The following is a 15,728-nucleotide window of genomic DNA, read 5'->3' as shown; positions in this document are numbered from 1 at the left end:
ACGCTTTAACGGTTACAGACGGTTTGGTGCAACCGACACTAAGTTGAACCTATTTAATTCCAGTTGAAATCGTGCTCAGATTTAGGTTATCTTATAGAATTTCTGGAATCATTGCCATTGAGCTTGTCTGGGGATTACCTCCAACCTAAGTGTAAGCAAAATCCTGAATTGATCCTTGCATTTTGTCAGCTTGAAGCTCTTTGATACCTTTTTAACCTTTTCGCCGCCACGTCAATAAAGTAATAAAGTGTCATCGAAGCCATGTTAAAAATTGCACGTAAACAACCCGTATAACACATCAAGTAGTGGCGTGTGGGGCATGAAATGTGACTTTATATCAAATCAATGACGGCGAAAATGTAAATTTACTTTTTACTTGGCCATCGTTGTAACACTACTTATAGTGTTTCTTTAACAGGCTACCAGCATCTGGCTCCTGGCTTTACTAAAGAACTGTCCCGAACGGGCGCCTATTTCGAACAAGCTGCCAGCGCTCCAGGAAGTTTTCATGGACTTCTTATCCGAGAATAGCGGTAAGTCAAATAACTAGACGAACTTAATTCTCGGGGCAGTGATGTATGGTTATTAAAACCGATGGTAGTTTTTGACATTCATAAGTGCATTGTAATATTCCTAAATTGAAGAATAAAGACTTTCACTTTCATTATAATCAAGCAAAAATAAAAATTATACCTATTCCATCATTGATATAGTATAAAGAACTGGATACCCAATCAGCCGCCAAAAATGGCCCCACAAAAGTGATGTCAAAACAGATCATGCATTACTTTTTCGTTTAGTCTTGTTTGAAACGCTCAAATGTGAAGTTGTCAACAATTACGAAATGTGCCGTTAAAATATGTAAAAATAACAATGATAAAACAAGGAAAAAGGATGGAATGTATTTCTTTCGGTTAGTTCTTTGGATAGCACTACATAATTTATGTAATCTGGTGGTAATTTTATGGTTTTGAATAAATTAATTTGTTAGTACCAAAGAAGGGATGTCAAGGAACAAAAATCTAATGAGTCGATGTGAGGTCAATATTTTTTTATATGGAATTCATAAGAAATAATATTATGTTTAAATTCAAGATTTCCAAGAAAACCTATGCGACGTGCAAAGTGGACTGCTATTTAATTATAGCAAGAGATAGGGGTGATGCAGTTTTAAACAAGGCAAAACGGCACTTGTGTGTTCGGCCCATTTCCCTGTTTCCGACATATACACCACCAATAAGGGCTTATATCGACTAACTGTAAATGCTAAACCTGTCGGAACACAGTGACAACCACAGGATTTTTTTTATAAAGTATAGGTAGACTTTATAAAAAAAATCCAATCAGTATCTAAATGTCCCCGTGCACCCGTGCTATGAGTAAATGTAGATCTTAAATACACAGTTATTTAATAAGTAGAATTTATTTCAAGGAAATTAGTATTTAAAGGCGTATACTTACGAATTAAAATTTTAATTTGTTTGAATTTGAACGACGAATTAATTTTATTTGAGCTCCCGATTAAATTAAATTTCTTTTATTTATTACTTCAATTGGTTTTCCTGTACAGTAATACATATTAAAGTGTACCAAAGTGACTCCATTCGTTCATTATTCTCGTTTGACGTTGTTTGACGTAAAGATGTCTCGTTTAGTGCCATCGGACTAATTTTTTTAACAGTGTTGGTACTTATGTTTGCAAATTTGACACTTAATGCTTACGACATTAAGCTCTTTTCTGTACGAAACATTTAAGTATCTTGACTCAAAATTTACGTAAGCGTTTTTATCATCAATGCAAATGGTGCGAAACGTCATTGGGATCCACATTTCTTGACGTTTTTGTTCTGCTTTGTGTGTCTATTTCTTTTATATTAAGTCAGTGTATTCCATAGAGAAAAAAATACATAGATTGCTCACTTTATACATCACTTTTGGTACCAAAAATACTATAATTTTCATAGTCGACATCTAGCATCGAGTCGGAATTATCAGTACTACTACTTGACAATGATAATTCCGCTACTCGATGGTACCCGATTCCGGTACCAAAACTGATGTATGGAGTGAGCACTCTTGTCTTACTATATTTCTCTATGCCTATTCTTAGCATATTTTGACTCTCTCGTCAGATCATTGATCATGATCAATCAGATTACGGTCTTATATGAGGATTTATTTTAGTTGTGTTACTTGTATGAATAATATAAAAGTTATTAGCAGTCAAATTTTTTACTTTTTATGTTAATAGAAATAGTCCAAGACGTCGCCAGCAAGGGCTTAAGTCTGGTATATCAGAATTCAGACGAGGATGCGAAAAAGGCCCTTGTGGCCCAGATAATAGAGCAGATCACCAGCGGCAAGCGCGCCGTGGCTCAGGTCACAGAGGACACGAAGATATTCGAGGAGGGGCAGCTAGGGAAGGCTCCCACGGGGTAAGTGTAATGTTTGCCGAGTGAAAAAGGCCCTTATGGCCCAGATAATAGAGTAGATCACCAGCGGCAAGCGCGCCGTGGCTCAGGTCACAGAGGACACGAAGATATTCGAGGAGGGGCAGCTAGGGAAGGCTCCCACGGGGTAAGTGTAATGTTTGCCGAGTGAAAAAGGCCCTTATGGCCCAGATAATAGAGCAGATCACCAGCGGCAAGCGGGCCGTGGCTCAGGTCACAGAGGACACGAAGATATTCGAGGAGGGGCAGCTAGGGAAGGCTCCCACGGGGTAAGTGTCGCTAGTAAAATAATAGTAGTTTATGTGACTGCTACATAATGAATGGCATTAAAACTCGACTGTGAGTTTATGAAACGAACGAAGTGAGTTTCATAATATAATCACATGAGTGTTTTAATGCCTAATTATGTACAGTTACTAATAATAGTAGTAGTAGTAAAACACTTTATTGTACAAAACGACACATAAAACATGAAAAAACACACATCATTTGTACAAAGGTCAACTTATCCCTTTCAGGGATCTCTTCCAGTTAACCTTTGAGCAATAGCAATAGTACATTATGATACAAGTGTGCTACGTAATGTACTGACCACTCGAGGCGATAATAAAGCCGATGTGTGTAATGAGTAATGACCAAAGCACACGTGTTTCATACGACGTTTTACAAAACACTTGTGAGAAAACAAAACATATATTAGTACATTTTTTATTGTTAAATAAAACACTTAAAAAAGTACAATTAAAAAAAAGTGTAACATATATACCGCACAAGTTCGATAATAGTTAAAAAATGTAACTATTTTGAAACTGTAATCATAGTATTCATTTTTATTAACTGATTACAGAGGCAATCTGTCCACATACAAAGAGCTGTGTTCGCTCGCTTCGGATTTAAATCAGCCGGATCTACTATACAAGTTTATGCATTTGGCACACCATAACTCCGTGTGGAATTCCAAGAAAGGTGAGTAACCATCTAGACGCAGAAGTGTTCAGGCGGCCTAGCCAAGGTGACGAATGTCGTCACTAGCGATCGTCATCGCTATCGAATCGCTTTGTGCCTCTCTATCACTCTGCCATATTAGTGTGAAAGTGAGAGTTGCGTTTCGTTCGCTACGTAGCGTCAGCGACTGGCATGTTGTCTACGGGGCCAGTTAGGCTTAGAACGCACTGCGATAAATTTCTTGTGGTTTCAGTTTTGCATGTACGTGCGCTTATGAATCACGCCGTACGTTACGTTACACTTTTTGCGGTTCTGAAACCGCAAGAGATTAATCGCAGTGCGTTCAAAGCCTTGAACACACTGGCCTGATCCCATTATCATTATTTAAGTAGTAAGAAATGGCTTACTCATTCTCTCATCACTTTTATAGCGTTATTTATAGACGCACTACAGGCCTCAATTAGGATGGTATTCCATCTGTCCAATATCTTGGTCCAATGTGTATTTGCGACTCACAATTTGCTTAACGAGAGAGTAAGATGCAATGCACATTGGACAAAGAAATTGGACAGGTGGAATACCACCCTCAGGCATTATCTGACGATCTGAAGTAGGTGGAGTAAAATCATAATTAGGCTTTGTTTACTGATACTCGTAGCTAAATCAAAGATATTGTTTTACGTTTTTAATTACAAACTAAAATGTTTCTATGACATGACATGACCTAGTGTTTTAACTCCTATTTATCTTTTAGGAGCTGCATTCGGCTTCCACTCTATAGCTCTGCAGGCGGGGGCCCAGTTATCGGAGCACTTACCTAAGATCGTACCGCGCCTGTATCGCTACCGGTTCGACCCCACTCCGCGCATACAGAACTCTATGGCGAGCATATGGCACGCTCTAGTGCCCAACACACAGGCTACCGTAAGCATACAGTCAAAGATACTACTACAGACTTGTGGTACTAATCTATAGTTGTTGTTTTTTTTTGCATTAGAAAAATACTACGCGATCTTGACGTGTCTTTTAACCGTTTCGTTGCGTGTTCTATTTTCGAAAACTTTTGGCTGTGTCGGCGAACAATTATTTCATGACACGACAGGCGTACCTTACGTTATCGAACGAGCGAGCGAAGCGAAGCGAAGTTCTTACATTCGACTTTGAACACGCGGCTGGCTAGCGGCCCGTCTCGGCATTTCGATGTCTTTAAGCTGATCTGTCAGAAGATAGTTTGATACTCAATAACTTAAGTAAATTTGTTCTAATTTAAATGAAATTGGGTAAACGTGTAGTCGAGGGCATTATATTTTAGTCATTAAATTATGAGCAGGCCCGATCAAGAGGTTATTGAGCTAGAAGCGCTTAGAAGGCCAAAAAGCTGTTTGTGAGAGGTCTTGCTATTCTGGTCATTTTTTTGCAAGAAACATGGTCGAGTTTAGTATCAAATGAAAGTGCTCGACTTACACTTTTATAATATCGTTTTTAAATTTACCATTTTGAAATAATTAGCAAGATAAAAATAAAATAGAATAAACATAATATATGTATTTGACATTTGACAGGAAATATTTCGGCTTAGCACAGATACAGTTTATTTTAATCTCTATGGTGGTGACTTAAATCCAGGAGAGGGACAGCCGTATACGAATCCCTTTATTCGAAAAAATAGCGCCATCTATATTACTTAACGCTAAACTTGTAAATGGCGCTTCAAAATTGATGCAAAAAAGCATATCTTGTCAGTAGAAAAAGGCGCGAAACTCAAATTTTCTATGAGACCATATCCCTTCGCGCCTACATTTTTTCTACTGACAAGATCTGCTTGGCCAACTATATTATACATACTACTCTTTGCTTAAATCAATCAGTTAAAGGCTCCACAGACCTTGCAATAAATCCACGCGATCTTTGATCCATTGCCGCCTATAGAGCGACTTAAATAGTAGAAATTAAATAAAATGGAACTCAAAAATGTCCATACTAAATTGTTGCCATGTGTAAGCATTTTACGTCAAAAAGGTGACAGTTACGTAGAAAGTGGCGCCCTCATTTATTTTCTATTATTTTATGTCGCACTATACGAGTATCTAAGTAGGTGCAACAAAGTCAATCGCTATATAGTTTTTGGTTAACCGCGAGTTCTCAGTTCGGGGCGAACTACTAGTAAAATATGAACGCCACACGTTAAAAACATTAATGACACGCCTGTAGTGCCATCCGCACCGAACCGGTTAATTGAAAAACCCTTTTTTAAAATCAGTAAGTATTACTTATGAAAGCAAAATAATGTAAATAATCGTATACGATTCATAATTGTTACATAGTTGCCGTGACTTATTTTTCAAAAGTGTTTTTCAATAAAAAGACACGTCAAGATTGTTTACCTTTTTTCTAATGCTAAATAAACGAACTATTATGGTTATGTGTTAACTTACTACAATTAATTTCTTGCTATCCAGGTCCACAAATACCACAAAGAGATCCTTGACGACCTCGTGTCAAACATGACGTCAAACCAGTGGCGAGTGAGGATGTCATGCTGTAACGCGCTTGCCGATCTTCTGAGGTATGTTATTTATTATTCAACTAGCAACCCGCCCCGGCTTCGCACGGGTTCACAAATTATACATAAACCTTCTTCTTGAATCGCTCATCTATGTATTTAAAAACAAACCGCATCTCAATCCGTTGCGTAGTTTTAAAGATCTAAGCATGCATAGGGACACAGCGGGAAGCGACTTTGTTTTATACTATGTAGTAATTACACCATTATCGCGCTGTCAATTACAGTTTAAATGTCCGGCTCACGTTATGTATATAACTAATTGTACCCTTTTTAATATGTACTGTTAGCAAAATACGAGCATTGTAACTTGTCTGTATTATGCGGGACAGATGTAGTGCTTAATTGTTTTCCATCGTATTTTCTCGGAAACGTTCGTATTAGTCATGCTACTTCAGTCAACCTCAGTACTTTTGGTACCGAGACTGACTGAGATACACACACGTTCGTACGTTTCCGTGAAATTTACGATGGAAAATAATTATGCACTACATCTGTAACCGCGAAATTGTGAACCCGCTGTGTGTGCTGAGATATTCGTGACAATATAATTGCCCTACTGCGGTGTAGTACATGTATCTACAGAAACGCTCATGAAGAATAGGAGATCCTCTTCAAATAGGGTATGTATTTGACTGTATTTAAAATATTATTAAATTATACAACGGGACTTAATCGCGTATCTAAGTTTTAAGATTTACCTCCGACGTTTCGAGGACGGCGTTGTAACGACGTCGGAAGTAAATCTTAAAACTTAGATACGCGATTAAGTCCCGTTGTATAATTTAATAATGTGTGGAAATCGTGAAGGTTTAAATCAGTGTATTTAAAATAAATTAATTTACACGATGCATGTAATAAAGCACCAGAAGATTAATAGATCAACGTAGACGGCAGTAATTTTTAGACACAATTTCTATTTTAAAACCCGTATACAAATATAAAGAGTAGGTAATTTAATTGTGACGTCACATGCTAGTGTTTCATATAAATTCTATAGTAGCAAAATCGTTTTGACAGTTCGAAAAAAGAAACTGATTTGACTAGTAGTCAAATACCCTATGTGTTTCTTTTGTAGATACATTAAAATACAAATTGTCTTTATTGCACAACCTCAATAAAACATAGATAGTGTGTGTGTGTCACCCTATTCCTTACAAATTCCCTGTTTCAGAGGAGCGCTGAGTCTTCACGAGTCCCTGGCACAGCTGCCAACTCTGTGGGCCCAACTGTTCAGGGTCATGGACGACGTCCACGAAGGCACGAGGCAAGCCGCCACCACCACGGCTAACGTGCTTTCTAAGGTAATTTCACGAAAAAATACACGATCATTGCGATATTAAAATGTTTTGCGAACGGAAGAACTGTTAGGACAAGATTATATGACTAAAGGAATGAAACAAACTTAATTTAAACTTAATTTTGTATGTATTTATATCCTTTATTTTTCTGGTACCTTGTTGTACATTTTGCTGCATTTGTCACCCTCTTCACTCAAAGGTTAACTGAAAGAGATCCCTCAAAGTATAAATTCGCCTTTGTACTTCTTACTAATTTTATGTAATATTTAATATGTTTTGTACCATCGGCAGGCGTGGCTCACTCCGCGATTTCGTCGCTTTGCTACAGGTAGCTAAAAGTTCATCCGTTCCACACCAATTTTGGTGGCTAGCCATAAGTCGCGCGTGGCGCTGTCGCCACCTAGTGGCCATATCTGTGCTGATCGTAACAGACGCGTTTTGTTATAGAGTGAGTCTTCTGTACCTGGTACTATTATTTATTCTGTGCCTTCGGTCGTAGAAGTGCATGGCGAATTTATCAATGAATTCATTCGAAATTTCTGCAATTTTGCAGCTCACTGTACAATAAAGAGTTTACTACTACTACTACTACTTAATCTACTCTAAAGTGGGGTACTATCGTTATATTCTAACCCTAACCCAAACCGCTTGCCTGAAATGTTGGGTTGCTGGATTCATCATACAAGTCGTTCGAGAGATCGGTGGAAATTATTATGTCAACTATAACACATGGAAATTTATTTGTCGTTATTTTATTTCCTAATATAACACTTGAAACATGTTCACCTCTAACCGAACCTACTGAATCCCTAATCATTATCGCAGTTTTAAATTTGGAACCTTTTTGTATTCCATTTTAGTTGAAATAGTACATTACTGCAGACGCCGGGAAAGAAGGGCTTGCCGGGTGAGTAGGTATAGACGGCCGACCGTAGGGAGGCCGGATAGTGATACGAAGTCGGCAAGACCTTTTCACGGCTAGGCATGTATAGTGCTTTTCTCAAACATATGCAATGAAATAAAAAAATTCACCACTCAAAAAAAAACAAATTATAAATATCAACCATAAATAGCTACACGACTAAAGTTTTTTAATTTTCCTTCCAATCCATAAACAATTTTTTTTACGGAAGTCGTCCGTATTTCGCGTGTGTAGTGTTCGAATAAACCCTATTAGGGCCATTATACACAACCTGATAATAAGAATCTTAATTTCAATAAATAAAATAAATGCAGAGGATTTTAAATATTGTCTATGGTCTCTGGTGACTTACGTATAGACAAGATTTTAAATTTATTCATCAACACATTGAATAATACAGATTCGTATTCTTAATATCAGTACGTTCGTGTATAACAGGCGTTAACACGGATATTTTGGTCCGATAACCATTCATTCACTAAAAATATTTAAAAATTATATAATATTATATAATTCGGCTGTTTAGCCTGTTCATGGACACAGACCCCATGTTTACATTAGAATTAAAAAAAAAAATACTTCCCGGCCTAGGACTTCAATTTCGTATGAAATTCCTTTACAGTTCTCTGGAGTTGCTCCGCCCTAAACGTGATACTTCGAAGCCTGATATAACGCCCGGAGCGACGACATTTCATTGCATGTTTGAGAAAATTCTATTTGAATTAAATCCTTTATAAAGGCCTCAGGAGGCTAAATTGCCGAAAGTAGATCGACCATCTTTGGTTGAATTTACTATAATTAACACAGTTTGTACACATCAACAGCTATGCGTCCGCGCTTCCGACGTGAGCCAAGGCAAGGACGGCAAGCAGATCGTGTCTGCCATCTTGCCCGTGTTGCTAGACAACGGCATCACTAACATAGTGCGCGAAGTCAGGAGTGTCAGGTAAGCACCATATACAACTGAACATATAATAAAAATAAAATAAAATAAAATAAAAAATGTTTTATTGCCACAAGTACCACAAAAAAAAAATACACGAGAAAAACAATCTTCATTTCACAATTATACAAAAACATGCACAAAAATTGTATAACGGTATAGGCAATGGGTACCAATCTCAGCTTTTGCCAGATATATGTCTAGATATATACCCAGCGCTGATTTTCAGACAGGTCCCTTTATGACAGGTCGGTCTTTACATACAGGATGCACAACACCCAGTACCTACACTGGTCATTGTAATAATAATATATGCGAACGGCGCGGCTGTTTGTGTGTGTGTATGTGTGTGTGTGTGTGTGTGTGCGTGTGTGTATATGAGTGACTTAGACTGATTAATGAACCAAATATGTACTATGTATTTATTATATATATGTTTTATTAGTTATATTTATATTAAGTAGTAAATAGTAAATAGTAAGTTAGTTAGGGGGATCTCCTTTCTGTAATGTAATTAAATGTTCTTTAACCAGCTTCTTGAATTTAGACATATAGACAAGCAAAATTTAAGAAAGAACAGTGAGTCGTTAATAGCATTTTCGGTGGATAGCAAGCAATAAGATGGTGAATTGGTAACATAAACAGTCAAAAGTAATGAAAATTGAGACCGTACTACGTTTTGTGGCGCTCTAATTTTATTGTCAGCCTTGGTTGTTTGAATAACAAACATGAGATATGTGGCTTAGAATAAAATTTTCCAATATACGCAAATAAGGATCACCTCGATACTCGGTATTGTATTCTATTGTCTGTTCCTACGCCACAGACAATAAAGTACAATGATAAAACTATATTCACAACCAGGGATGTTGCGAACATCCGCATCCGCATCCGCAACCGCGGAACTTCCGCATTATTTTCAACATCCGCATCCGCATCCGCATCCGCATAAAATCGATGCGGATTTAATGCGGATGCGGATGTGGAACAGTTCGGTACAGGAACGTCTTAGCATCGGCGGAAGTGCTAGACTGCTAGGTAATTTAGTAATTAGCCAAAAAAACCTATTAGAAATTAGCAGTCAAGCGTGAGTTGGACTTATTGTACGGAACCCTTGGAACGCGAGTCCGACTCGCACTTGGCCGGTTTTTTGAAATAAAAATTTATAAAATGTAATATTTGACGTTTTTTATGTACCTATCTTGACATCCGCATCCGCATCCGCGGATGTGAGCCTTTAAAAATCCGCATCCGCATCCGCCTCCGCGGATGTCAAAAAATCGGCATCCGCAACATCCCTGTTCACAACACCTTAAACAATTAACAAAAGATATGATTATAAGCAAGTCATCTATCTATATATATAAATGCAAGTGTCCTGACTGACTGACTGACTGACTGACTGACTGACTGATTCATCAACGCAGAGCCGAAACTACAAAAGATAGAAAGTTGAAATTTGCACACTAGGTTGCATTTATAAAGTGTACAAGAGATAAGAAGCGATTTTGAAAAATTCAACCCCTAAGGGGGTTAAAAAGGGGATGAAAGGTTGTATGGGGAACAAGTTTTATTTTAAGCTAAGAATTTGAAACTTTGTACAAATGTATTATATTAAAAAACAAGAAAACTAATTTCAGCGTTTTTGAAAATTCATCCCCCAAGGTGGTGAAAAAGGGGTTAAAAGTTTGTATGGTGATCAAATATTTTTGTGAGTGTGGGACTTGAAACTTTGCATATGGGGATATTATTATAAGACAGGAAAAGTAATTTCAGCGTTTTTGAAAATTCATCCCCTAACAGGGTTAAAAAGGGGTTGAAAGTTTGAATCCATTACAAATGCTTTGAAACTTCTTAGAAAGGCATAATAGCCGATTACAAAAAAAAAGTAATTGCAACGTTTTTGGAAACTCAACCCCTAAGGGGGTTAAAAAGGGGATGAAAGTTCGTCTTGGGGTGCAAATTTTATTTTGATCTAGAAACTTGAAACTTTGCAAAAAGGTATTAAATTAAAATACAAGAAAACAAATTTCATCGTTTTTGAAAATTCATCCCCCAAGGTGGTGAAAAAGGGGTTGAAAATTTGTATGGATATCAAATATTTTTTCGAGCACGGGACTTGAATCTTTGGATTTGGGGATATTATTAGAAGACAGGAAAAGTAATTTCAGCGTTTTGTAAAATTCATCCCCTAATAGGGTTTAAAAGGGGTTGAAGTTCGTATAGCGTTCAAATTTTATTTTAAGCTAGGAACTTGAAACTTTGTTAAAAGTTATTAAATTAAAATACAAGAAAACTAATTTCAGCGTTTTTGAAAATTCATCCTGTAAGGTGGTGAAAAAGGGGTTGAAAGTTTGTATGGATATCAAATATTTTTTCGAGCGCGGGACTTGAGTCTTTGTATTTGGGGATATTATTAGAAGACAGGAAAAGTAATTTCAGTGTTTTGTAAAATTCATCCCCTAACAGGGTTAAAAAAGGGTTGAAAATTCGTATAGGGTTCAAATTTTATTTTAAGCTAAGAACTTGAAACTTTGTAAAAAGAAATATTTTTAATATGCAAGAAAACTGATTTCAGCGTTTTTGAAAATTCATCCCCTAAGGTGGTGAAAAAGGGGTTGAAAGTTTGTATGGATATCAAATATTTTTTCGAGCGCGGGACTTGAATCTTTGCATTTGGGGATATTATTAGAAGACAGGAAAAGTAATTTCAGCGTTTTGTAAAATTCATCCCCTAACAGGGTTAAAAAAGGGTTGAAAATTCGTATAGGGTTCAAATTTTATTTTAATCTAAGAACTTGAAACTTCGTAAAAAGATATATTTTTAATATGCAAGAAAACTAATTTCAGCGTTTTTGAAAATTCATCCCCTAAGGTGGTGAAAAAGGGGTTGAAAGTTTGTATGGATATCAAATATTTTTTCGAGCGCGGGACTTGAATCTTTGTATTTAGGGATATTATTAGAAGACAGGAAAAGTAATTTCAGCGTTTTGTAAAATTCATCCCCTAACAGGGTTAAAAAGGGGTTGAAAGTTTGTACGGGTTTCAAATTTTATTTTAAGCTAGGAACTTGAAACTTTGTAAAAAGGTATTAAATTAAAATACAAGAAAACTAATTTCAGCGTTTTTGAAAATTCATCCTGTAAGGTGGTGAAAAAGGGGTTGAAAGTTTGTATTGATATCAAACATTTTTTCGAGCGCGGGACTTGAATCTTTGGATTTGGGGATATTATTAGAAGACAGGAAAAGTAATTTCAGCGTTTTGTAAAATTCATCCCCTAATAGGGTTTAAAAGGGGTTGAAGTTCGTATAGCGTTCAAATTTTATTTTAAGCTAGGAACTTGAAACTTTGTTAAAAGTTATTAAATTAAAATACAAGAAAACTAATTTCAGCGTTTTTGAAAATTTATCCTGTAAGGTGGTGAAAAAGGGGTTGAAAGTTTGTATTGATATCAAACATTTTTTCGAGCGCGGGACTTGAATCTTTGGATTTGGGGATATTATTAGAAGACAGGAAAAGTAATTTTAGCGTTTTGTAAAATTCATCCCCTAACAGGGTTAAAAAGGGGTTGAAAGTTTGTACGGGTTTCAAATTTTATTTTAAGCTAGGAACTTGAAGCTTCGTAAAAAGGTATTAAATTAAAACTGCAAAAAATTTGTATTGATATCAAACATTTTTTCGAGCGCGGGACTTGAATCTTTGGATTTGGGGATATTATTAGAAGACAGGAAATAGTTATTTTCGATACAAGTGCGAAAAAGAGGAAATTCGAAACGAGTGGCGATAAATTAAAACACGACCGAAGGGAGTGTTTTAAATTGACACGAGTTGCGAATTACCTATTCGCACGTGTATCGAACAACGTTTTACAGTACATATGGCACATTTTACGCACTAGTGCGGAAAAGTAGCCCCATATGTACTGTAAAGTAATTTTAGCGTTTTGTAAAATTCATCCCCTAACAGGGTTAAAAAGGGGTTGAAAGTTTGTACGGGTTTCAAATTTTATTTTAAGCTAGGAACTTGAAACTTCGTAAAAAGGTATTAAATTAAAACTGCAAAAAATTTATTTCAGCGTTTTTGAAAATTCATATTTCAAGGTGGTGAAAAAGGGGTTGAAAGTTTGTATGGAGATCAGATATTTTTGTGAGTGCGGGGCTTGAATTTTTGTACAGAGGCATTTATTAGAATACAAGAAAAGTAATTTCAACGTTTTTAAAAGTACATCCCTTAAAAGGGTTAAAAAGGGGTTGAAAGTTTTTATGGGGTTCAAATTTTATTTTAAGCTAGGAACTCGAGACTTCTTAAAAGGGTATTTTATTAAAAGAGAAGAAAACTTATTTCAGCGTTTTTGAAAATTCATCTCTCAAAGTGGTGAAAAAGGGTAAAAAGTTTGTATGGAGATCAAACATTTTTGTGAGTCTTTGTAAAATGGCATTTTATTAAAATACGCGAAAAGTAAATTCAGCGTTTTTAAAATTCATCTCTTAAAGGGTCGAAAGGGGGTTGAAAGTTTGTAAAGTTGCAAACAAACTTGAAACTTCGTAAAAAGGTATTTCATCAAAAGAGAAGAAAACAAATTTCAGAGTTTTTGATAATTCATCCCCATGGTGGTGAAAAAGGGGTTGAAGATTTGTATAGAGGTCAAACATTCATTTGAGTGCGGGACTTTAATCGTTGTAAACTTTGTATATGGGCATATTATTAAAATACAAGAAAAGTAATTTCAGCGTTTGTTGGTTGAAAGTTTGAATCCATTACAAATGCTTTGAAACTTCTTAGAAAGGCATAATAGCCGATTACAAAAAAAAAGTAATTGCAACGTTTTTGGAAACTCAACCCCTAAGGGGGTTAAAAAGGGGATGAAAGTTCGTCTTGGGGTGCAAATTTTATTTTGATCTAGAAACTTGAAACTTTGCAAAAAGGTATTAAATTAAAATACAAGAAAACAAATTTCATCGTTTTTGAAAATTCATCCCCCAAGGTGGTGAAAAAGGGGTTGAAAATTTGTATGGATATCAAATATTTTTTCGAGCACGGGACTTGAATCTTTGGATTTGGGGATATTATTAGAAGACAGGAAAAGTAATTTCAGCGTTTTGTAAAATTCATCCCCTAATAGGGTTTAAAAGGGGTTGAAGTTCGTATAGCGTTCAAATTTTATTTTAAGCTAGGAACTTGAAACTTTGTTAAAAGTTATTAAATTAAAATACAAGAAAACTAATTTCAGCGTTTTTGAAAATTCATCCTGTAAGGTGGTGAAAAAGGGGTTGAAAGTTTGTATGGATATCAAATATTTTTTCGAGCGCGGGACTTGAGTCTTTGTATTTGGGGATATTATTAGAAGACAGGAAAAGTAATTTCAGTGTTTTGTAAAATTCATCCCCTAACAGGGTTAAAAAAGGGTTGAAAATTCGTATAGGGTTCAAATTTTATTTTAAGCTAAGAACTTGAAACTTTGTAAAAAGAAATATTTTTAATATGCAAGAAAACTGATTTCAGCGTTTTTGAAAATTCATCCCCTAAGGTGGTGAAAAAGGGGTTGAAAGTTTGTATGGATATCAAATATTTTTTCGAGCGCGGGACTTGAATCTTTGCATTTGGGGATATTATTAGAAGACAGGAAAAGTAATTTCAGCGTTTTGTAAAATTCATCCCCTAACAGGGTTAAAAAAGGGTTGAAAATTCGTATAGGGTTCAAATTTTATTTTAATCTAAGAACTTGAAACTTCGTAAAAAGATATATTTTTAATATGCAAGAAAACTAATTTCAGCGTTTTTGAAAATTCATCCCCTAAGGTGGTGAAAAAGGGGTTGAAAGTTTGTATGGATATCAAATATTTTTTCGAGCGCGGGACTTGAATCTTTGTATTTAGGGATATTATTAGAAGACAGGAAAAGTAATTTCAGCGTTTTGTAAAATTCATCCCCTAACAGGGTTAAAAAGGGGTTGAAAGTTTGTACGGGTTTCAAATTTTATTTTAAGCTAGGAACTTGAAACTTTGTAAAAAGGTATTAAATTAAAATACAAGAAAACTAATTTCAGCGTTTTTGAAAATTCATCCTGTAAGGTGGTGAAAAAGGGGTTGAAAGTTTGTATTGATATCAAACATTTTTTCGAGCGCGGGACTTGAATCTTTGGATTTGGGGATATTATTAGAAGACAGGAAAAGTAATTTCAGCGTTTTGTAAAATTCATCCCCTAATAGGGTTTAAAAGGGGTTGAAGTTCGTATAGCGTTCAAATTTTATTTTAAGCTAGGAACTTGAAACTTTGTTAAAAGTTATTAAATTAAAATACAAGAAAACTAATTTCAGCGTTTTTGAAAATTTATCCTGTAAGGTGGTGAAAAAGGGGTTGAAAGTTTGTATTGATATCAAACATTTTTTCGAGCGCGGGACTTGAATCTTTGGATTTGGGGATATTATTAGAAGACAGGAAAAGTAATTTTAGCGTTTTGTAAAATTCATCCCCTAACAGGGTTAAAAAGGGGTTGAAAGTTTGTACGGGTTTCAAATTTTATTTTAAGCTAGGAACTTGAAGCTTCGTAAAAAGGTATTAAATTAAAACTGCAAAAAATTTGTATTGATATCAAACATTTTT

The 15,728-nt window shown here is 35.7% G+C and overlaps 1 protein-coding gene across 1 annotated transcript in view; it reads left to right on the top strand.

The window, feature by feature from the left end:
* Positions 1-15,728, top strand: part of LOC134650320 (proteasome-associated protein ECM29 homolog) — a 295,370-nt gene that overhangs the window by 21,769 nt on the left and 257,873 nt on the right. Inside the window, exons 22-28 of the mRNA XM_063505281.1 lie at positions 419-533; positions 2,252-2,435; positions 3,298-3,416; positions 4,150-4,319; positions 5,855-5,961; positions 7,133-7,262; positions 9,006-9,127. Of these exons, the coding sequence (XP_063361351.1) occupies positions 419-533; positions 2,252-2,435; positions 3,298-3,416; positions 4,150-4,319; positions 5,855-5,961; positions 7,133-7,262; positions 9,006-9,127 (947 nt within the window). The remainder of the gene's footprint in view (positions 1-418; positions 534-2,251; positions 2,436-3,297; positions 3,417-4,149; positions 4,320-5,854; positions 5,962-7,132; positions 7,263-9,005; positions 9,128-15,728) is intronic.

This window comes from Cydia amplana, chromosome 8 (assembly GCF_948474715.1).
Source record: "Cydia amplana chromosome 8, ilCydAmpl1.1, whole genome shotgun sequence".
NCBI lineage: Eukaryota > Metazoa > Arthropoda > Insecta > Lepidoptera > Tortricidae > Cydia > Cydia amplana.
Note: the sequence above shows the minus strand (reverse complement) of the source record. Positions and strands in the feature narration are given on the sequence as shown.